This window comes from Microcaecilia unicolor, chromosome 1, assembly GCF_901765095.1.
Source record: "Microcaecilia unicolor chromosome 1, aMicUni1.1, whole genome shotgun sequence".
NCBI classification, from domain to species: domain Eukaryota; kingdom Metazoa; phylum Chordata; class Amphibia; order Gymnophiona; family Siphonopidae; genus Microcaecilia; species Microcaecilia unicolor.
In genome coordinates this window covers 630,316,640-630,341,881 of record NC_044031.1, presented here as the reverse complement: position 1 = coordinate 630,341,881, position 25,242 = coordinate 630,316,640, and the positions used below count along the sequence as shown (strand labels likewise).

The 25,242-nt window shown below is 43.4% G+C and overlaps 1 protein-coding gene across 1 annotated transcript in view; it reads left to right on the top strand.

The window, feature by feature from the left end:
* The first annotated feature begins 9,940 nt into the window (after window positions 1–9,940).
* LOC115460494 (testis-specific serine/threonine-protein kinase 5-like) overlaps window positions 9,941–25,242 on the top strand; it is a 93,119-nt gene continuing 77,817 nt past the window's right edge. Inside the window, exons 1-2 of the mRNA XM_030190260.1 lie at window positions 9,941–10,138; window positions 12,888–12,995. Coding sequence (XP_030046120.1) covers window positions 9,941–10,138; window positions 12,888–12,995 — 306 coding nt within the window. The remainder of the gene's footprint in view (window positions 10,139–12,887; window positions 12,996–25,242) is intronic.

The window sequence follows — 25,242 nt, the reverse complement described above, 5'->3', positions numbered from 1 at the left end:
TTCCATGCATAAGGTTGTAGCTCGTCCTGTCCTTGGAATTAGCGCTGTTATGGTTTGATAAGGTTATGAGTGGGTTTTTGCACAAGTTTGTGTATAGTGTTTTGCAGTGGAGAGATTGTGTTTTGGCCTTACTGAGGTGGCACCAAAACATCAGAAAAAGTGTAGAGCCTAAATCATGACACACTACCTCTTGAAGGATCTACATATAGTGCAGGGGCCCGGCCTGGTGGCGGATGGAGGGGAGCGGGTGGAGGGGGGAGCGGTGGCGGCAACCTCGGGGGGGGAGGGGGGGCCCAGGGGCGGCCTTGTCCCAGGCCTGGCCCAGTCTCTCGGCAGCCCTGCTCCTCCCCAGATAAGGGTCATTGTATAGGAACCCCTTTTGTTTTCTCTGTAGGTTATCAATAGAAATCAAACAAAATAAAACATGGAAAAGAAAATAAGATACCTTTTTTATTGGACATAACTTAATACATTTCTTGATTAGCTTTCGAAGGTTGCCCTTCTTCCTCAGATCGGAAATAAGCAAATGTGCTAGCTGGCAGTGTATATAAGTGAAAACATTCAAGCATTACAATGACAGTCTGACAGGGTGGGAGGATGGGGGTGGGTAGGAGGTATGCATGGGGACATCAAAGCATATCATTGATATTCTAACAGGATGGGTGTGGATAGGTGAGGGGTGGGGTGATCAACAGAGACATACAGCTTTATGGTTTATAATGGGCTAGGAACCCCAGATCCTTGTTAAGTCCTTTCTGTTGGGTGTTAAAATATTCAATCATTCTGACTTCAAAGGTCTTACATTCTTGTATGGTTTTAAAGTTACCTTTCAGGATTCTCACTGTGAAGTCACTGGTACAGTGTCCTGGTCCTGTAAAATGTTGACCAACAGGCGTGGGAACCCTACTGGCACCAGTATTGTTCATGTGATGTCTATGTAAATTGAATCTTGTCTTAAGCATCTGGCCTGTTTCTCCAATATAGCATCCTTCGTTACATTTTTTACACTGAATGATATATACCACATTGGAAGATGAGCAAGTGAAAGATGCCTTTATGTTGAATATCTTTCCTTTGTGGATGACTTTGGGGTCCTGTGAAATATTTTGGCATAGTTTGCAACTGGATAAATTACAGGGAAGTGAAAGCTGTGTGGCTGCTGTGTTTAATCCACTTCAATGCACAGAAAGAAAGATTAGCAGATAAAAACAAAGACATCCCAGAAAGAATGAGGAAAAAATATTCTTAACAACCAGCAGAATGCTGCAATTGTCTTAGTTACTTCTCTGTGCTGTGCACTTCTTCTCTTGTAACCTTTTCGGAGTAGTTTACAAAGGATTTTTCATGGACATAAAAGTGCTTTTGTAGATTTATACTGGAGATTGAAGAGGGAAAGGTATGCAGACTGACTAGAAGGTGTGTCATTGGCATGTTCAGAGGCATATGGGCAGGCTTAAAGGTCTATGGCTTAATTCTAGGCATGATTTCTGCAACTTTGGCCCTGGAATATTATAAAGGAACAGGGATGATATTCAAAGCAATTTCACTGGCCAGTAACAGCTCCTGGCTGCTTAAATTGCCTTTTTGGGGCTAACAGTAATTTTCAATGGCACATAAATGGTTAGACCCACAGAAAATAACCAGACGGCGTTGAACTCAAAACCAGCTACATTTGGGGGGGGGGGGGGGGGGGGGGGGGGGGGGGTGGGGGGGGGGGGGGAGTCAGCATTTGGCTAGTGAAGTGCTAATATTCAGAATTTAACCAGCCAGGTTAACCGCATAAAAGTCAGTCTAATCTTTATACAGTAGCCCATAACCAGTGAACTGCTGAATATTACACTTAACTGGCTATGTCTTAGCTGGCTCCGCAAAACCTAGAAATTCAATGCCACTGCCTAGACATGGCCAGCAACTGAATTTCAGGGTTTAGTGCTGTGGCAATGAGCAAAATGCTGATTGCCGCTGGCTGAATATTGGACCCACAAAGGTTCCTACTTGGCCCTCACAAATAGGTGAACTATTAAATAATTCCCATCTCTATAAATTTACTAGATAAACATAATACATTATAGACTGACCCTCTCCGTGTATTTAATCCTGTATCATTTTATGGTACAGGATTTCAGGAGTAAATACATGGAGAGGGCCTTTCTATAATATGATACAGTGTTTCAGGAGTAAATAAATGGAGAGGGTCATTCTATAATTGAAGTGGAGGAGTGGCCTAGTGGTTAGGGTGGTGGACTTGGGTCCTGAGGACCTGAGTTCAATTCCCAGCACAGGCAGCTTCTTGTGACTCTGGGCAAGTCACTTAACCCTCCAATGTCTACCACATTGAACCTGCCATGAGTGGGAAAGCACGGGGTACAAATGAAACAAAAAAAAATATGATACAGAGGGGCATAATCAAACATGAACACCCATCTCCATAGGTGTCTATGTCTGAGAACAGGTACTTGAAGGGGCAGGACAGACCGTATTTTCAAAAAAATGGGCGCCCACCTTTTTTTCTCGATGATACGGTTTGTGTCGGGCAAATGCATTGGATATGTGCGGATTTGAGCTGGGCGGTTTCGTTTTTCAGCGATAATGGAAACGAAGGGGCCCAGCTCAAAAACAAACAAATCCAAGGCATTGGGTCGTGGGAGGGGCCAGGATTCGTAGTGCACTGGTCCCCCTCACATGCCAGCACAGCAACCGGGCACCCTAAGGGGGCACTTGTAACAAGTTTTAAAAAAAAAAGTAAAATAGCTCCCAAGTCCATAGCTCCCTTCCTTTGGGTGCTGAGACCCTCAAATCCCCCCCCCAAAACCCATTGCCCACAACTGTACACCATTACCATAGCCCTTATGGCTGAAGGGGGGCACCTAGATGTGGGTACAGTGGGTTTTGGGGGCGGTTTGGAGGGCTCCCATTTACCACCACGTGTAACACGTAGAGGGGGATGGGCCTGGGTCCACCTGGCTGACGTCCACTGCACCCACTAACAACTGCTCCAGGGACCTGCATACTGCTGTGATGGAGCTGGGTATGACATTTGAGGCTGGCATACAGGCTGGAAAAAAAAGTTGTTAAAGTTGTTTTTTTTTTTTGGTGGGAGGGGGTTAGTGACCACTAGGGGAGTCAGGGGTGGTCATCCCTGATTCCCTCCGGTGGTCATCTGGTCATTTAGGGCACTTTTTGGGGACTTGTTCGTGAAAAAAAAAGGGTCCAAAAAAGTGACCTAAATTCTCGCTAAAAAACAGCCATTTTTGTTTCGATTATTGGCCAAAGGCGCCCATCTCTGCTCGCCCAATAAACACACCCCAGTCCCGCCTTCACCACGCCTCCGACACGTCTCCATCAACTTTGTTCATTCCCGCGACAGATTGCAGTTGCAGGCACCTAAAATCGGCTTTCGATTATACCGATTTGGGCGCCTTTGTGAGATGGACGCCCATCTCCCGATTTGGGTCGAAATATGGGCGCCCATCACTTTCGAAAATAAGGCTGACAGTGTTTCAGGAGTAAATACATGGAGAGGGTCATTCTATAATATGATACAGTGTCAGCAGTAAATACATGGGGAGGGTCATTTTATAATATGATACAGTGTCAGCAGTAAATACATGGAGAGGGTCATTTTATAATATGATGCAGTATTTCAGGAGTAAATAAATGGAGAGGGTCATTCTATAATATGATACAGTGTTTCAGGAGTAAATACATGGAGAGGGTCATTTTATAATATGATACAGTGTTTCAGGAGTAAATACACGGAGAGAGTCATTCTATAATATGATACTGTGTTTCTGGAGTAAATACACAAAGAAGATCATATTATTTCCTTTCCCCTTTAGTTATCATGTCACACTACAATGTAAATGTGTATGTCTTGGTACATTATGAGGGTCTTTTACTAAGGCACGCTCACGTTTATTGCAAGCACTAAAATTGTGGACGCGCTAAACATTAGAGATGCCAATGGGTGTGTCTAATGTTTAGCGCGCCCACAATTTTAGTGCGCACTAAAAACGTGAGCGTACCTTAGTAAAAGACGCCCTATATTTGCTAAACATTATGAAGAGATTCAACCCACACAAAGATCACTAATAGTTTAGCGCTCCTTTTACAAAGCCACGGTAAAAAGTGGGCCTGCAGTAGTGTGAGCACATCTTTTGGGCCCGTGCTGGGCCACTTTTTACCACGGTTGGGAAACATGCGTGTGCAAAAATTAAAACTAACATGCACCTTACCACCAGCCACTGACTTAGCATTAAGGGCTCACGTGCTACCCGCGTAGTAACCATGCAGTGCGCACCAATGTGGCCATGTTGCCAATTACCGCCAGGCACAGGCGTAGCCATGGGTGGGTCTGGACGGGCCTAGGCCCAGCCACTTTTGCTCTAGGCCTGCCCATCCTCTTCTGCTCGCTCTCCCTGTTCGCGTGGTCTGCTCACTTTTACTGCCCTGAAGCGCCGTTCTCCCTCCAGCAGCACCGGCGATTCCCATAGCCATCCTTCTGCCAGCGCGCGTCGTCGGGCCTCTTCTCAGGCACGTCCCGCCTACTCTGCAACTTCCTGCGTCCCACCTTTGTGGAAAACAGGAAGTTGCAGAGTAGGCGGGACGCACCTGAGAAGAGGCTCCGACGACGCGTGCTGGCAGAAGGATGGCTATGGGAATCCCCGGTGCTGGAGGGAGAACGGTGCTTCAGGTCAGTAAAAATGACCAGAACTGACCATGTGCAGGGGGCTGTCGCGGGGGGGGGGGGGTAGCGGGTGGACGGGAAGTGTGGTGGCGGCGGGCGGATGGAGAGGAAGTGCGGCGGCAGCGGGCAGGGGGGTGGTAACGGGTGGAGAGGAAATGCAAGGCCTGTGCCCACCCAGTCCACCTCCAGGCCCATCTAAAAATTAAACTCTGGCTACGCTACTGCCACCGGGAATGCCCCCCGCAGTAGAAAATAGAAAAATATTATCTACTGTGGGATTTGGCACGCAACAAACTTGGAATGACAACTGGGCGTGCGCACTACCCCAGCGGTAGTGCCGATTTGGTGCTTGCTACCTGCACATTATCCCACCTGCGGTTTTGTAAAAGGGTCCCTAAGTAATAATAAGTAAAACAAAACGTATGGATTAATGATCAGACTGATCAATTTTCTTGAAGAAAGCAAATTAAGAGGAGAAAGAAAGAAAAAGATGATCGAAAGAGACAAGAGAACATTTCAAGTGTCTACATGAAAATAACAAGTGGCAGTAAAAAAAAGGGAACGGAGAAAGGGAAAAGCAGGAGGACACAGGCAGAGCAGGTGAGAGGGTGGGAGTGTCTTTTGCTCCAGTGCTGGATACTCACGGCAGGGATGAGAGTGGACACAGCTCACAGAGGTTCAGGGCACCCTGCTATGCCTACCCTGGATCTCTTCACAGGGTTTCACATTCTTACAGTCCTTTAAACTCTCCAGCAATTCAGTGGCAGCTTCTAGTCTCCTGTGTTAGGGAGCTCTGGAAACACCCCGGCCGGCCCTGACAGAGTGAGGGAGGGACTTCAGCTCCCAGGGAAATAGAAACCGAAACACATTGCCTTTTGTGAGATGAGGTATACTTTCCATAGCTGCCGGACAATGAATGAGTAAGCAAAATGACCTGCAGGAAAAGAGGAGGAAAGAAAACCCGTAAATGCAAAATATAAAGATATCAGAGATGCACATTTCCCAAAAATTAACAGAATGAGCAGCAAAAACTCTGTATAATCCTACGGAAAGAGGAGAAGAGAAACAGAAATGCATTTCCTCCTGTGCTTTCATAATACAAAGAGATCAGAGATGCACATTTCCCAAAATTAACAGAAGGAGCAGGATGAACTTTGTATAATCCTGAGGAAAGAGAAGAAATAGAAACAGAAATGCATTTCCTCCTGTACTGTGCAAGAAATGAAGATATCAGAGATGCACATTTCCTTAACCTGAGAGAGAAAATCAAAGAATGAACAGGGAAAACTCTGTATAATCCTAGAGATTGAGAAGAAATACAAACAGAAATGCATTTCCTCCTGTACTGTTCAAATTACAAAGAGATCAGAGATGTGCATTTCTCAAAACTGAGAGAGAAAATCAAAGAATGAACAGGAAAAACTTTGTATAATCCTGGGAAAAGAGGAGAAATCGAAACAGAAATGCATTCCCTCCTGTACTGTGCATAATTGAGTGAATTCCCTCAAAAGGGTGGTAAATACATCTTAATATTAAATAATAAATAAAATACAAAGAGATCAGAGATGCACAATTCCCAAAACTGAGAATAAAAACACACCCCTTAAATAGTTAGATAGTAGTAGTAGTAGTAAATAGGGGGGAAAGGAGCTGGAAAAACTCTGCATTTTGCACAGTACAGGTCAACTCTTGGAGAAACGTACTAAGACCAATACTACAAAGCTAAGTTTGAATTTATACCTAGTTTGAGAGTTTGAAATATAGAAAAGAATTATTAAGAGCCCCAGGAGGTTTTTTGCCGATGATGAGGACGTCCAACTCCTTGAAGACTGTTTGTTGAGTCCAGGAGTTTGCGCGAGGCTTTTTCCTCCTTTTCATCTAGATGGCCAGGGCCGCAAAAGGCGGTCCCGAACCGTATTATCGAAAAAGATGGCAGGCCATCTTTCATTTCGATAATACAGTTGGGGCTGGCCAAATGTCACAGATGGCCGGGTTTGAGATGGCCGGCATCGGTTTTCACCGACAATGGAAACCGAGGCCAGCGATCTCAAACCTGGCCAAATCCAAGGCATTTGGTCATGGGAGGAGCCAGCATTTGTAGTGCACTGGTCCCCCTCATATGCCAAGACACCAACTGGGCACCCTAGGGGGGCACTGCAGTGGACTTCAAAAATTGCTTCCAGATGCATACCTCCCTTACCTTGGGTGCTGAGTCCCCCAAATCCCCCCCCCAAAACCCACTCTCCATAATTGTACACCATTACCATAGCCCTTATGGGGGAAGGGGGCACCTACATGTGGGTACAGTAGGTTTTGGGGGGTTTTGGAGGGCTTAATATTTACCACCACAAGTGTAATAGGTAGGGGGGATGGGCCTGGGTCTACCTGCCTGAAGTGCACTGCACCCACTAAATACTGCTCCAGAGACCTACATACTGCTGTCAGGGAGCTAGGTATGACATTTGAGGCTGGCATAGAGGCTGGCAAAAAAATATTGTTTTAATGTTTTTTTTTGGTGGGAGGGGGTTGGTGACCACTGGGGGAGTAAGGGGAGATCATCCCCGATTCCCTCTGGTGGTCATTTGGTCAGTTGGGGCAACTTTTTGAAGCTTGGTCCTGAAAAAAAAAGGGACCAAGTGAAGCCGGCGAAATGCTCATCAAGGCTGGCTTTCTTTTTTCCATTATCGGGCAAAGCCGGCCATCTCAAAGCATGCCCCCGTCCCGCCTTTGCTACCCTACTAAAACGCCCCCTTGATGTTTGGCCAGCTCCGCGACAGAAAGCAGTTGGCGCCGGCCAAAATCGGCTTTCGATTATACCGATTTGGCCGGCTTTAGCAGATCGCCAGCCATCTCCCAATTTGTGTCGGAAGATGGCCGGCGATCTCCTTCGAAAATAAGCTAAATTGTAACCAGGCCCTAAAGCAGCAAAAGTGAGATACATGGGAAATACCCCTGTACCACCAAAATATTCAGAACTACGTATAACAGTTACTATATAGCAATACATTGTCTGAACATATCACACATAATTTAATTTGATATTTATATTCTGCCTTTACTCAATACTTGCTTTTGAGAAAGATAATAAATCAAACTAAATATCAAATTATAATAAACACTATTGGACCTGTTTACTAAGGTGTGCTAGATGCTCATAGGAATATTATAGGCGTTTACATGGTTAGCACGTGCTAATTCTTAGCGCGCATTAAAAACACGCACCCCTAGTACAGCAGGGTCCTATGTTAATTAATGTCAGGTAGAAGAGCTTCCATGTGATCTTTTAAAAAATTTATTAGAAAATTGTCACAAAGCTCTTGGCCTCCAAGTTTCCAAAATGCTTGTGGACAGTGGGATAGTTGGTGGAGCTCCTTCTGAGGAGGCTCCTGGCAGCTGGTGAAGTTCATCCCACTAGATATCAACGAAATGAGGTGGTCAGTGGCAGCTGGTAGAGCTCATCTTACAAGTCACTGTAGAAAAAGAGGCTTAGTATTTCTTTCCTATACTGTACTCAGAAAAGTAAGGTTAAGGAAAGTAAAGGAGAATGGAGGGCTTGGGGGTAAAGAGTAAATTAGTGCAGGATCTTCCCTTTTGCTTCTTCTACTAATCATCTGCTCCTGCCCCTGATTTTTGGGTTGTTTTTTTTTTTTAGAAAATCACCCATGGTTAAGAGTTGCCTTAAAACTCCAAGGTTGGGTTTGATATCTCCAACAGAGAGAAGAAGGAAGAGGAGGAGGTACAAAATAAATATAGAGAGTAAATAAAGAAAAATTTGACATTAGTGATAAAGATGAAGTACTCAGGGAAAGTGGTTATGCTGGATGAGCAGGAGAAAGCATTGGAGCTCAAGAGCCACAGATATAACAGAAAAACGATTTGATGGGAAAGGAAAGAATGTGGAAAGAAGGTGACCATAGACTCCATGCCTGGATGGGTTTATAATAAGGCATGAGATCGGGGAGTATGAATAGTAGAAAGAGGAAGAATGGTGAAATCACACAAACAGACAAAACAAAAAGCACTAGTGGCCTGAGAAGCTCAGAATCTGAATGAGCTGAGGATACACGTCTTGTAGTACTGGATAGGCTGTCAAAAGCTGAAGCCTATAAAAGTGACATCACGTTAAGGCATCCACAGCTGGGTGTAGGATGCAGATGATTTGCGACTCTACCAGTACTGAGACTTAGCAGACATATTCCTCAATTGTGCCTGGGTTGCTCAGTCTTATTCGATAGATTTCTCCACTTCAGGAATTGATTTGGGATTTTAGATTTAAATTGTTTGTCTTTCCAAATTCAAGGCAAATTACAATAAATATTTATTTATACCAGAGGCAATGAGGGGTAAAATCAGTTGCCAGTATCACAAGGAGCACCAGAGAGAGAAACAGAATATGAACCCTGGATTTCCTGGTTCTCAAGCTTGGCCACTAGGGTATTCTGTCTTAACACTTGGCATCTTTAGAAGGATTCCTGCGGTAAAAAAGAAGTTAAATTGTTATTCTTCTTGGGTCACTCAGCCTCATTAGATGGCTTCCTCGAGTGGAGAAGGCATTGGAGGTTCCTTATCATCAAGAATCTCACTCTCTAGACATATTTCTCTTGTGGTTTAGGATTTGTGATGCTCATTGGAAAGATTCCTCCAGTGGTATGGGAGTATTTGGGGGCTGTGCTGCTCTTGTCTCCATTACTGATAAAAAGTTTATTTCTGAGTCTCTCCCTGTGTTTGCTACCCCTGCCCTTGGTTCTTTTCATATTCCTAATTCCTTCTTGTCTGGAATATTTGCCCTAGTGTGGCAGGAAACCCCCCACCCTCCCTCCTAGTTTAACCAGTCTTCCAGCCTCATACATTTACATACCCAGTTACATGCACATACTCTTCCAAGTACACTTTCTGAAGAATGACAGTTCCAGAATCCTCCAGTGTTCACCTGCCAGTTCTGGAACTCTCTTTTGAGCTCTGCCTATTCTCTCTGGTCTCCATAGAAACCATCTCTTTACTTCTTTAAAACTGCCTTGGCTCTGGAGCCCAAAGACAAAGTATTGACTGAGCATTATGTGGTGAATCCCAAGGAGTTGATGGATCTGAGCAATGGAAAAGAAGTTATGTGCTTAAACCTTAGTCCTACATCATCATTAATTCTTGTGGTACACATGACTTTCATCACCAAAACCCTGGCAAGCTTCACTTTCTTCTTTGGGATTCCGGGTTCTGGGTTCTCTTTTGATGCATGCTTTTGAGTACTTCCTGGTCATGAGGAGCTCAATAAGGGAAGTGGATCCGGGTTTGATGGACCCAGTCAAGGAATGTAGGAGGAATGATTACCTTCTTTCCTCCAAGAAGATTGGTTCAGGGGCCTTCTCAAAAGTCTACTTGGGATATGCCACACATGAAAAACTCCTGCAGAACTACAAGCTGGCATCAGACCTCCGAAACAAAGGGCATGCCATGGTGAGTGGGGAAGAGAGGTGACACACCACAGTCAGGATAAAAGGGGACAGACACTTCATAAAAGGGAAGATGAGGAATTTATTAGAGATATACCTATGATTGTGACTTTGCCCTAGCTGTCCTAACCCCTAATCACGTTGGCCTTTATGATTATCACTTCTCTTCTGTTGTCTCCTCCCCTTTCATTAATATAGTGTTAACTACATAGTGTGTTGGCAAAAATTGTAACTTTTACCTTTTTATCTATTATTTTATGAATTTGTAAACTGCTTAGATATTGACTTTGCAGTATATAAAATAAAGTTGATGATGATAAAGATGTCAGGTGAGGCGGTATATTCCACAGTAAGTGGAGGAAACGGGTACCCCACAGTGAGGAGAAAAATAAGGGCAGTTCATGGGGAGGAACAGAAAAAGGAATTTCACAAATGGAGGAAAGAGGGCACTTCATAGAGACAGAGAGAGAAAGACTGAGGATAAAGACAGCCACACCAAAATAACGGAAGAAGGAGGATAGTCCATAAAGGACATGCAGCATCTCACAGGGATGGAGAAAAGAATGTCATAGAGCAGAAAGAGTGGAAGTTTGTCACAGTGAGGGGATAAAGAAAGGTACACAAGGATAAGAGAAGAATGATCTCTCTCCCCTCCCCCCCTCCCCATATCACTCAAAGTATAGATTACACTCAGGAAAAGTAGGGAAAACAGAGATTATCCAGGGTATGGGACAACTTCCATACAAGAGCCTGAAACTAGAAAATGATGTGTAAGGTGAAGAATAATAGAAGTGTATGAAACACTGAAAAGTGAAGAGAATGTAACATAAACAGAGAAGTATTATTCATAGGCTCTTAATACAAAAATGAGGAGTTATCAGGCAGTTGGTGTAGTGAAAGAGGAGGTCCTTTTTTACTCAATGCTGAGCTATCCCATGGAACTCTTATATTAAATAACCTGCAAATAACCCCCTATAACTATGTCTTGCCCCCTTTTGAACCCTGTTATTAGGATTTTCAGTTGTAGCTCAAGGGGAGTTACATTCAGGTAGAAATTATCCCACCTACTTCCATCTCATCCTTTGGCAGACACGGAATTCATCTTGAGCTCAGAGTGTTCTAAACTAGGGGGGGTGCTAGAAAATGGAGTCTGACTGGATGGACCATTCTACAATGCCCTGGGAATTATGTAATCCTTCTAAGACCCACAGAGCAAAGGGAGAGAGGGGCATGTCATTTGGAAGAACATAAGGGGATGGGCCTTGATATACTGCCTTTCTGTGGTTTACATATTAAATACAGGTACTTATTTTGTACCTGGGGTAATGGAGGGTAATGAGTGGAGGAGTGGCCTAATGGTTAGCGTGGTGGACTTTGGTCCTGGGGAACTGGGTTCGATTCCCATTGCAGGCACAGGCAGCTCCTTGTGACCCTGGGCAAGTCACTTAACCCTCCATTGCCCCAGGTACAAATAAGTACCTGTATATAATATGTAAGCCACATTGAACCTGCTATGAGTGGGAAAGCGCGGGGTACAAATGTAACAAAAAAAAATTTAAGTGACTTGCCCAGAGTCACAAGGAGCTGCAGTGGGAACTGAATCCAGTTCACCAGGATCCAAAGCCTGCTGCGCTAACCACTAGGCTACTCCTCCACTCCATAAGAACATGAGAGTTGCCATACTAGGTCAGAGCAAGAGTCTATCCAGACCAGTACCCTGTTTCCAACAGTGGTCAATCCAGGTCACAGGTACCTGGCAGAATCCCCCAAAGTTGCAAGATCCCATGCTACTTAACCTCAGGGATAAGCAGTGACTTTCCACAGGTCTAACCTAATTAATGGTTTGTGGACTTTTCCTCCAGGAATTTGTCCAAACCTTTTCTGGAGGTAGGAGTGACAGAGAAACAACCAGGAAAGAGGTGAAAGGCAGAAGACGATCATTTTTATTATTAGCTGCAGGAGCTCAAAGACTATCACAGGTGACATCATTAGCACTGGTCTGTTTAAAACCAATGCCAAAAAGAGATGACAGGTTGCTACTAGTGAGTTGTCTTGAAAGACCCTCATCCCTTTGTGAGCTTTTGGAGAGTGTTTGGACTTGTGAAATGGTATACTCGGTCAGGTTAATGACTTATTAGATGGGATAGGTATTCTAACAGAAATGCATTAAGTTACAAGAATATGAGTTAATAGGTGCAAACCTGTTAGAGAGAGGAACTGGGAAAGATGGGCTATTAGGGAGCAGTGGTTGGAAGTGGAGAAGTAGCCTAGTATTTAGAACAGTGCACTGAGAAACAGGGAAACCAGGATTCAGATCCCACTGATGATGCCTGAGACTTTTGGCATTACTTCTCCCTTCATTGTCTGAGGTGGACTTTTCCTTTAGGAAGTCATCCAAACCTTTTTAAACCCCGCTAAGCTAAGTGCTTTTACTATATTCTCTGAGGGATTTTCTTTTAGCTCTAATAGCTTCCTTCACCTCACTTATTAACCATGATGGCTCTTTGCCTTTCCTTCCTCCTTTTTTAATACATGGAATATATCTGGCATGGCTTCTAGGTTGGTATTTTTGAACAGCAACCATGACTAATGTAAATGTTTGACCTTTGCAGCTGCTCCTCTAAATTTTTTGGGGTTTTTTTTTTATCCTTCTCATTTTAACATAGTCTGCTTCCTGAAAGTTAAATGCTAACATATTGGATTTCCTTTGTGTACTACCTCTGCAACTCATCCATCATTCCCTTCCTTCCCAGGTTGCAGTGAAGATCATATCAATTGCTGAAGCCCCTCCGGAATATTCTAGAAAGTTTCTTCCAAGAGAAATCTACTCACTAAATGTGACCTACAAGCATGTGAATGTGGTGAGTATTTTGAGGTTTACCTTACTTGGGGACTGTGCAATAACAAATCATTGTCAAAGGGTTTAGAACCCAGTTTCCATATATTCTCCTTGCTTTGGCCCTGAAAATAATATTGCAAAATTGGAAAGACATCTTCCATATTAACATTCATTTCTGGTGGCAATCAGTTTTACAAGTACATAAATTTGAAACTTTACTAGCAGACAAGAGATTCCTTGCTATCTACTCTCAAGGTATGGGCAAAACTTGGTACATATTTGCAGGGCTTTTGAAGGGGGTAATTGGAGGTACTGAGTACTGGCACCTTTTCCATTGTCTGCTAAAATTGACCCATGGACCCCAAGTTTTAATGAAAGCGCTCAGGCTCTACACATTAATTTTGCCTTGTCATAGATTCTGTGACTGGTTGCAGGGGGCCTGGCTATTGTGGGATGGGTCCCTGAGTGATCACCCCATCCCTGAAGGGTGGCCTGGCATTTGAGTACCGGCACCTTTTTTGCTAGAAAAAATGCACTGGATATTTGTCTCATACTTAAATCATTTACTTAGACTAGTTTTCTCCCAGAGTGTGGCGTGATCAGACGATATGAACATATGAATAGTATATATTTCTGTGGCTGTTATGTCTATTTAGTACCTTGCATAATGTAATATGTTACTGCTATGCTATGCCCCTTTTCTTATTTTAATGTTGTTGTAATTGCTATGTATCTTATTAATAAATAAATAAATAATATTTGGATAAAAAGAACCCAACTTTGCGAGAAAGGAGTCTAAATTGACCGCTTTGAAAAATGACTAAGGCTTAGTTTCAAAATTTAGTCTTCTTATGATAAGCAGTGTTGTATAGTAACTAAGTAAATGTAACTAGTTGCTGTACTTAAGTAAAAGTTTTGTGACTTTTACACAGTGGTGTGCTGGTAAATGTTTAACAACAGGCTCTCTGTCCAAAAAGAAAAAAAAAACACCCATAGATATGTAAGTAACTGTATTATACATTCTATTGGTACAAATGATATCATGCAGGCAGCAACCAATTTACAAATAATATTAAAACTTTTTTGCTTTTCATCCTAATCTGCTAATTCTTTACACAATAAATGTATTGACATTAAATATGACAATTGATTTAATGTGAGACTATTTCTCACCCTATATACTGTACCAATCTACCCACTACTCGGAACAGTGGCGTAGCCACAGGTGGGCCTAGATGGGCCAGGGCCCACCCACTTAGGGTTCAGGCCCACCCAACAAAAGCACATGTTTAGTGGTAGCCTGTGGGGATCCCAAGTTCCAGTAGCTGAAGACTTCCCCCTGATGCATAGGCGCCCGGTATAAGAGGCTTGGACAGGCTAAGCCTTCCCTGCTGTGCTCTGAGAGGTTTAAAGTGTTGATTTACCACCATCCTCACAGCAGGAGCTGCAGTGAAAGCCCTCTAGCCTTCTGTAACCAATTGTAGAAATTGGTTTATGGTTTATTTACCTTACTTCAGGCACAGGCAGCTCCTTGTGACTCTGGGCAAGTCACTTAACCTTCCATTGCCGCATTGAGCCTGCCATGAGTGGGAAAGCACGGGGTACAAATGTAACAAAAAATAATAAAAGGTACTAATTGTGACTTTTATTTTTATTTATTTATTTTTTTCTGTGTGTTATCAGACAATTATGGATTTAAGCCCCACCCCTGGCCCCACCCCTAACCCCGCCCCCTTTAGCCTCCCCAAACAGTTGGGCCACCGACCGCCTATGCCCTGATGGTAACTCTACTCTCCACGATACCGGCACCTGCGCATGCTCAGTTTTCAGTGCATGCCTGCTGCAGACTGCCAAGATGGAAAGAAGCGTTTTTCTGCCATCTGAGATATTTTTTTGGGTGGTGGTGAAGGGAGGAAACACTTGGTACCCACCCACTTCTTGCCTAGGCCCACTCAAAATCTGTTGTCTGGCTACGCCCCTGAAACTGGAAAAAGATGGACTGTTACACATTCCTACATGAACACTACATGCCAGCTTGTTGTGACCTTGGGCAAGTCATTTAAACCGCCATTGCCCCAGGTACAAAAACTTAGATTGTGAGTCCTCTAGGGACAGAGAAAGTACCTGCATATAATATGTACAGCACTATGTACTGTATGTCTAATACCTACTATAGAAATGATTAATAGTAATAGTAGTAGCAGCCGCTATGACAGCCTCAGATGTTATAGCCAGGTCCATTAGAGCAGCATGCTGGTCCCCGGAGTAGTGTAGTGGTGGGTGTAGTGCACTGTAGACAGGTGGACCCAGGCCCATACCTCCCCCTACCTGTTACACTTGTGATGGAAACTGTGAGCCCTCCAAAACTCACTAAAAACCCACTAAACCCACATATCGGTGGTACCCCTTGACCTATTTGTAGTACTGAACAGTTGGGGGTAGTGGGTTTTGGAGGGCTGAGCAGACAAGGGAGCAACAGTAAGATGTGTGTGCCTGGGAGCATTTTTATGAAGTCCACAGCAGTGGCCCCTAGGGTGCCCCATTGCTCTCCTAGGATGTCTGGGGGACCAGTCTCCTAAAAATGCTGGCCCCTCCTATAAACCGAATGGCTTGATTTTCTACGTTTCTCACTTGTAAGGATTTTATTTTTGAAAATGGTCTTAAGTAGAGAGGTGTGGTAGCCGTGTTAGTCCACTCTTAAAGGTTATCAATAGAAATCAAACATTTGATTTCTATTGAAAATGGTCTGAAAAGATAAACATACAGAGCACCAAATCTTCTTAGAAATGGTATTTTTGAAGAAAAAAAAAGACGTTTTGCTTTTCCGAAAATGGTTACATTCAGATTTGGGATGTTTAGCACAAAACATCCAGAATCCGACTTTGAAATCATATCGAAAATGCCCCTCACAGTCTCTTAATAATAGTACATGTGCATATAGCTCACACCCACAATACGTACAAGTAGTCCATAGGAAACAGTTCACACACAGAGTTCACATCCAGATCCAGCAGTGCGCACATAGTCCTGAGATAATTGTGTACAAAGACATTGCTCACATCCAGTAGTGCACTAGTCTCTTGATAATAGTACATGTGCATATATCTCACACCCAAAGTGTGCACAAGTAGTCCATGGGAAACAGTTCACAGAGTTCACACCCACACACACAGAGCTCACACTCACAGTGTGCACACAGTCCCTAGATAATTGTGCATGAAGACACTGCTCACATCCAGTAGTGCACACAGTCCCTTGATAATAGTACTTGTGCACATAGCTCTCACCCACAGTACACACACAGTTCCAAGATAATTGTGCATGAGGACACTGCTCACATCCAGTAGTGCACACAGTCTCTTGATAATAGTACATGTGCATACAGCTCACAGCCACAATGCACACAAGTAGTCCTTAGGAAACAGTTCACACACAGAGCTCACTTCCAGCAGTGCGCATATAGTCACAAGGTAATTGTGCACGAAGACACTGCTCATATCCAGTAGTGCACAAGTCTCTTGATAACAGTACATATGCATATATCTCACACCCACAGTGCGCACACAGTTCCTAAATAATTGTGCACAAGGATACTGTTCACATCCAGAAGTGCACAAGTCTCTTGATAATAGTACATATGTATTTAGCTCACACCCACAGTATGCACAATTAGTTAATAGGAAACAGTTCACACACAGAACTCATATCCACAGTGTGCACAAAGACACTGTTCACATCCAGCAGTGCACACAGTTTCTTGATAATAGTACATGTGCATATAGCTCACACCCACGGTGCACGCAAGTAGCCCATAGGAAACAGTTCACAGACAAAGCTCACATCCAGCAGTACGCACATAGTCCCAAGATAATTGCACATGAGGACACTGTTCATGTCCAGTAGTACACACAGCACAGTCTCTTGGTATTAGTACATATGCATATAGTTCTCATCCACAGTGTGCATGAGTAGTCCATAGGAAACAGTTCACACGCAGAGTTCACATCCAGCAGTGCGCACATAGTCCTGAGATAATTGTGCACAAGGGCACTGTTCACATCCAGTCATACACACAGAGGGGCATTTTCGATATGACATCTAAGTCTGAATTTGGACGTTTTACAGAAAACATCCAAATCCAGAACAGGAAAGAAGGTCATTTTCGAAAAAGAAAAATGTCTATCTTTATTTTTTTTAAATACTCTGGACGTTTTGTATTTTGGACATTTTGTGATATGGACATTTTATTTTTTGGTCCATTTTCAAACAAAAAAACGTCCAAATGCAAAATGTCCAAAATAGAAGAGGAGTGGCTTAATGGTTAGTGCAGCAGGCTTTAATCTTGACAACATGGGTTTGATTCCCACTGCAACTCCTTGTGACTTTGGGCAAGTCAAATGCACAAGGGGCATTTTTGGATATGACATCTAAGTCTGAATGTGGATGTTTTTTGTAAAACGTCCAAAATCAGAAAAGGCAAGGTAATTTTCTTAAAAAAAAAAAAACGTCTATCTTTTCCTTTTGAAAATGCTGTTCGGAAAAATGTTTTGTGATATGGATGTTTTATTTTTTGCTCCATTTTCAAACAAAAAAAATCCAAATGCAAAACATACAAAATACACAAGAAAATCCACAATAGAGTGAAACCATTCACATGTTTTAAGTGTGGTAAAAGCTTTGGATGTAATGTAAATCTCAAAGTACATCAGAAAGTCCACAAGGGAGAGAAACCATTGGCATGTATAGAGTTTGGTAAAAGCTTTGTTCAGAAGGTAAACCTCACAATGCACCAGAGAATACACACCAGAGTGAAACCATTTACATGTCCTGAGTGTGGTAAAAGCTTTGGTTGGAAAGAAAGCCTCACACAGCATCAGAGAATCCACACAGGGATGAAACAATTTACATGCACTGAGGAGGTAAAAGCTTCAGTTGTACTGGAACAGGTAATTAGGGAATGTACATTCTTGCTATGAGGTATGGAAAAATAGCACTCTGGTATTTAGATATAAGTAATGAGACCTCCTTTTCATCTATAGATCTGAATTCAAAGCCCAAATCTACTGATAAACAATAGACACAAGGCTCAGATAAATAGAAAGCTTGGCATCAGGTAGAATAGTGGAAAAGTGACATCCCAGGAAAGCAATAGGGCATCCTTGGGGGCACTGCAGTGGACTTTATAAAATGCTCCCAGGTACACATTTCACCATTGCTCCCTTACCTTGCCTTCTAAGCCCCCCCCAAACCCACTACCCTCAACTGTATACCACTACCATAGCCCTTAGAGGTGAAGGGAGCACCAATATGTGGGTACAGTGGGTTTCTGGTGGATTTTGGAGGGCTCACAGTTTCCTCCACAAGTAGGGGGAGGTAGAAGCCTGGGTCCACCTGTCTGCAGTGTACTGCACCACTACTAGACTACTCCAGGGACCTGCATGCTATTCTAATGGACCTGAGTATAACATCTGAGGCTGGCAAGTGATATTTTTAATCACATTTTTTGGTGATGGGAGGGGGATAGTGACCACTGGGGAAGTAAGGGTTGGTGATCCCCAATTCCCTCCAGTGGTCATCTGATCATTTGGGGCACCTCTTGTGTGGAGTAGAGGAGTAGCCTAGTGGTTAGTGCAGCAGACCTTGATCCTGGCGAAGTGGGTTCAATTCGCGCTGCAGTTATTTGTTATAAAAACAGATCTAGCTCAAAACGTCTAAGTTTTAGTCCTGGATATATTTGCTTTGTTCCATTATGGCTGAAAAATGTCTAAGTCTTAGGAATGCCCAAGTCCCGCTTTGAACACACCCATGGCATGCCCCCTTGAGATTTGGACGGACTTCTGACAGACTTTAGAGAACATCTAAAAAGAGTTTTCAAAAATACTGATTTGGACGTTTTTGTGAGAAAAACTTCCAAATGCAGACTTATGTCACTTTATGGACGTTTTTCTCTTTTGAAAATGAGCCTGAAAGTCTCCAGATAATAGTACATGTTCATATATCTCTCACCCACATTGCACTCACAGTCCACACTCAACAACATAGAAACAAATGGGTTGATAAAGAGGGGCATTTTCGAAAGAAATGACCAAGTTGCGATTTGGATGTCCTTGCAAAATGGCAAAATTCAGGGGTGGGGAAACCTGTATTTTCGAAGCAAGATGGACATCCATCTTTCACTTCGAAAATACCATCAGAGATGTACAAATCCTTAAATTTGGACGTCCCTAGATTTGGACGTCCCTAGACATGGACATTTCTGACTTTCGGAAATTTTCTAAACCAAAGATGTATATGTCAAAAACATCCAAATGCAAGCCATTTGGGCGTGGGAGGAGCCAGCATTTGTAGTGCACTGGTCCCCCTGACATGCCAGGACACCAACCGGGCACCCTAGGGGGCACTGTAGTGGACTTCATAAAATGATCCCAGGAACATAGCTCCCTTATCTTGTGTGCTGAGCCCCCCAAACCCCACAAAAACCCACTATCCCCAACTGTACACCACTACCATAGTCCTCACGGGTGAAGGGGGGCACTTATATATGAGTACAGTGGGTTTGTGGTGGGTTTTGGAGAGCTCGCTGTTTCCTCCACAAATTCACTGCAGTACCCACTAAAACTGCTCCAGGGACCTGCATGCGCGCTGTCATGGACCTGAGTATGACATCTGAGGCTGGCACGACATAATTTTAAAGATGTTTTTTGAGGGTGGGAGGGGGTTAGTGACCACTGGGGGAGTAACAGGAGGTCATCCCCGATTCTCTGTGGTGGTCATCTGGTCATTTCGGGCACCTTTTTGTGCTTTATTCGTAATAAAAACACGTCCAGGTGAGAACGTCCAAGTGTTCGTCGGGGATGTCCTTGTTTTATTCAATTATGGGTCAAGGACGTCCAAGTGTTAGGCACGCCCAAGTCCCGCCTCCGGCACGCCCCCTTGAACTTTGGACGTCCTTGCGACGGACTGCAGTTGGAGACGTCCAAAATTGGGTTTCAAGTATACTGATTTGGACGTCCCTGGGAGAAGGACGTCCATCTTCCATTTTATGTCGAAAGATGGACGTCCTTCTCTTTTGAAAATGAGCCCAAAAGCGATTTAAGTGGCTAGGAGATGCTCCTGGCTGGTCAGATTGCTAGTGTGGGGCTCTTTGCTGTTATTCATTGGCACTTAACCAGATAATGCCACTGAATATCACCACTGACCGCTAAAATGAAAGCTAGCTATTTTTTGGGCAGTCCGGGGGCTGAGTTGGCCCTTATGTGGTTAAGTTCCAATATTCAGCACTTAACCGCTTATATTAATCTGCCAAATTGGACCATATAAAACTCAATCTTATCTTTATCCGGTTTCCCATAGACAGTTCATTGCTGATTATAGCACTTAACCGCAGAAGACACAGCTCATATCTGGAGGAGTGGCCTAGTGGTTAGAGCACTGGTCTTGCAATCCAGAGGTGGCTGGTTAAAATCCCACTGCTGCTCCTTGTGATCTTGGGCAAGTCACTTAACCCTCCATTACCTCAGGTACAAACTTAGATTGTGAGCCCTCCTGGGACAGAGAAATATCCAGAGTACCTGAATGTAACTCACCTTCAGCTACTACTGAAAAAGGTGTGAGCAAAATCTAAATAAATAATAAAATAATATCTGACTGTACACACAGTCCATTGCAAACAGTACACAATCAGTCTGTATCTAACAACACTTCTACACACAGCTGATATCCATGACTGCACACATAGTCCATAGCAAACACTAACACAGTCCCTATCTAACAACACATATACACAGAGCTTTTATCCATGACTGTACACATAATTGCCAATATTTAAAACCATCTAACCGGCCAGGAAAAGCACCTGGTTCATTAAATGGCACTTAAACAGCTATCCAGGGATATTCAGCTGGAGATAGCTGGCTATCTTCCGCTGAATATAGCTGCTTAGTGGATACCAGATATTTAGCTCATTGGCTAAGTTTCACTTAGACTATTGCAACTTGCTTCTCACAAGTCTCCCAACTTAGCCATCTCTCTCCTCTTCAATCTGTTCAAAATTCTGCCGCACGACTTATATTCTGCCAGTGTCGCTATGCTCATATTAGCCCTCTCCTCAAGTCACTTCACTGGCTCCCTATCCATTTCCGCATACAGTTCAAACTCCTCTTATTGACTTATAAGAGCATTCGCTCTGCAGCTCCTCAGTACCTCTACACTCTCATCTCTCCCTACACTCCTCCCCGGGAACTCCGTTCACTGGGTAAATCTCTCTTATCTACACCCTTCTTCTCCACCGCTAACTCCAGACTCCGTTCCTTTGATCTTGCTGCACCATATGCCTGGAATAAACTTGCTGAGCCGGTCCGTCAAGCTCCATCTCTGGCCATCTTCAAATCTAAGCTAAAAGCCCACCTTTTTGATGCTGCTTTTAACTCCTAACCCTTATTCACTTATTTTATCATCCTCACCTTAATATTCCCTTATCTCTTGTTTGCCCTGTTTGTCTGTCCTAATTAGATTGTAAGCTCTGTCGAGCAGGGACTGTCTCTTCATGTTCAAGTATACAGTACTGCGTACAGCTAGTAGTGCTATAGAAATGATAAGTAGTAGTAGTAAATTAGACCGCCGACATAGTAGGCATATCTTTGGCCAGTATCAACTTAACCAGCCAGTGCTGAATATTGACTTGGCTGATTAAGTTGAAACACGCCAAAAAAAACAAATGAATATTCAATGCCAGTCACTGGAAACAGTCCAGCATTTATTTATTTATTTTGACATTTATACCCCACATTATCCCAATATACTCGAGTTCAATGTGGCTAACAATAAATAAACAACAGACAATGTTTACAAAGCCATAAACAAAATATGAAATATAGACCATTGATGGCCAGTTGCAATCTAAGATACTCCATCAATGGATAGAAACTTCTCAAAGAAGAGATTACCAAGTAATCAGACTGACCCTTGATTGCCATTAGCAATGAATTCCACCACTCAGCACCCTGGTATCTAAAGTCAGCACAGTGAACTGACTTATATTTAAATCATTTTTATTGATGGTATTAAACAATACAATCTTTATAATGTAACAGCTTCCATCATTATAAAACTTCCCTACCCTATCATTCCTACTCTACCCCCTCCCTTCCTTCTCTTCCCTTCCCTCTAGCCCATCTACCCACCCCCCCCTCCCCGGCGTTCTAAATGTTAACCTGTGAACTGACTTATAATGCACCCTCTTGCAATCTGAAAGATGAAGTCTAAGGTAGTCCCTAGAACCAGAGGTTATATTGCACAGGGGAATAGTTATGGGCTGCATATAATCTGGTGTTATGCCATATAATATTTGAAAGACAAAAACACATAATTTAAAAATAATCCTGGCTTTAATGGCCAACCAGTGCAGCTTGCATAATAATGGAATGGCTCTATCAAAACATGATACCTTGAGGACAATCCTAGCTGCAGTATTTTGAGTCGTTTGTAGCCTTTTTAGGACATCCTCCTTACATCCAGTATAGATGGAATTGCAGTAATCGAACTGAGTTAAAACCAAGGATTGAACTAGCAATCTAAAGATGTCTGGCAAGAAATATGGTCTGATTCTCCTCAGCTTCCAAAGAGACCTGAATGATGTTTTTCACTACTGAAGAAACCTGAGGCTCGAACGTGAGGTGACTGTCAATTAACACAGTATCCTAAGCGTAGAGTCTAGGAGGTACAACACATTGGCAATAGCAAAAATTATTATATGTGGTATGGTCAAGTGGTTGGTTACCACAAGAAATTTAGTCTTATCTCTATTTAACTTAAACTTGGAAGCCCAGGATTCCTACAAATCCAGACCAAGCCTAATCTTAGGGATAATTTCTAGAAGACCAGTCTTGAAAGGGATAGGGAAGGGAAAGGGAAATGGGACTTGATATACCACCTTTCTGAGGTTTTTGCAACTACTTTCAAAGCGGTTTACATATATTCAGGTACTTATTTTGGACCAGGGGTATTGGAGGGTTAAGTGACTTGCCCAGAGTCACAAGGAGCTGCAGTGGGAATTGAATTCAGTTCCCCAGGATCAAAGTCCACTGCACTAACCACTAGGCTACTCCTCCACTCAGAGGAGTAGCCTAGAGATTGTGACATCATCTGTGTAAATAAAAGTGCAGAACTCCGCTGCCTCTAGCCTTTCACCTAATGGAGCCATCATAACATTGAATAGGATTGGAGAAAGAGGCAAGCCCTGTGGCACCCCACAGTCTGGAGACCAGGAAGGTGAGAGAGAACCTGACAACTTCACCTGATACGATCTAGGTTTTAGAAAGCCACAGAACCATTGGTGGACCTTCCCACACAATCCAAACTGATCCAACAGGCCTAAAAGCAACTCATGATCAACAAAGTCAAAGGCACTTGACATATCAGATTGCATCACTAAAAACGTAAAGAATAGACTGACTGCATTGAATATCTGGGCTCAGCACCGACTATGGGAGGCAGCCTGGCTACCTCCCGTGGTCTATATATCAGCCCCATAGTTTATAGCAAACAACGCACAATCAATCCCTATCTCACAGTGCATATACACACAGCTCATATCCATTACTGTACACACATCCATAGCACACAGTCCCTATCTAACAACGCATATACACACAGCTCATATCCATGACTGTACACACATCCATAGCACTTACACAGTCCCTATCTAACAACGCATATACACACAGCTCAAATCCATGATAGTATACATAGTCCATGGTAAACAGTAACACAATCAGTCCCTATCTAAATACGCACAGCTCATAACCATGACTACACATAGTCCCTAGCTCACAATGCAAGAACATAAGAGTAGCCATACTGGGTCAGACCAATGGTCCATCTAGCTCAGTATCCTGTTTTCCAAGTACCTGGCATAAACCCAAATCATGGCAACGCAACACTATCAGTCCCTAACTAACAATGCAAATACACACAGCACATATCCATGACTGTACACAAAGGACTAAATTCTATAAATAGCACCCCACCACTTTGTGCTGTTCTATAAATGACGCTTAATGTTAGGCACCCAGGTGAAGTAGGAAGTGATCCTGTAGTGAGGACCTGCCCACCAGAGGATGCAATATCCTCTCGCACCGAGGATGTGTCTCCAGGAGCTTCTGCCCAGGAGGGACGGGTTAGGACAGCAGTTGTAGTTGGTGATTTGATATCTAGGCATGTAGATAGTTGGGTGCCTAGTTAGGCACCCAGGTGAAGTAGGAAGTGATCCTGTAGTGAGGACCTGCCCACCAGAGGATGCAATATCCTCTCGCACCGAGGATGTGTCTCCAGGAGCTTCTGCCCAGGAGGGACGGGTTAGGACAGCAGTTGTAGTTGGTGATTTGATATCTAGGCATGTAGATAGTTGGGTGCCTAGTGGGCGTGAAGATCGCCTGGTCACTTGCCTGCCTGATGCGAAGGTGGTGGACCTCACGTGTTTCCTAGTTAGGATTTTAGATAGTGCTGGGGAGGAGCCTGCTGTCTTGGTACATGTGGGTACCAATGACATAGGAAAATGTGGGAGGGAGGTTCTGAAAGCCAAATTTAGGCTCTTAGGTAGAAAGCATAAATCCTGATCCTCCAGGTAGGTAGGCAGACCCAAGAGGTAGGCAGAGCTCTGCAGTCTCAATGCATGTTCAAGACAATGATACAGGGATGAAGGATTTAGATTTGTTAGGAACTGGACAGCATTCTGGGAAGGGGGAGTCCATTCCGAAAGGATGGACTCCACCCTAACAGGGATGGAACCAGGCTGCTGGTACAAAAACTGAGATTGTTAGTCCACTAGGGACACAGAAAGTACCTTCATATAATGTGTTCAGTGCTGCGTACATCTATAGAAATGATTAGTAGTAGTAGTGAATGCTGAGGTCTTTTCTTCTCTACTTGAATCATTGTTCCCTCTGCCTGAGGTAGTTCTTTTTATAAGTTATTTATTGGTGATTTTCTGGATTCTTTACAACTTTTCCCTTGTGGATATTTGTGTATCACAGGTAATTGAAGTCACCCATTATTATACTGTTGCCAAATTTGCTAACTTCCCTAACGTCTGTTAGTTCTGGCCTGGTGGATGGTAGTATAGCTCTACCAGTATACTCTTTCCCTTTGTGGATGCAAAACAGATTACACTCTTATTGGGGTGTTAGGGGTGTACCTGAAACTTAGTGTAAGTTATAGCAAAACTGAGTCCCAACCAGATTAGCATGGGTTAGAGATGTGTCAGAAATAAA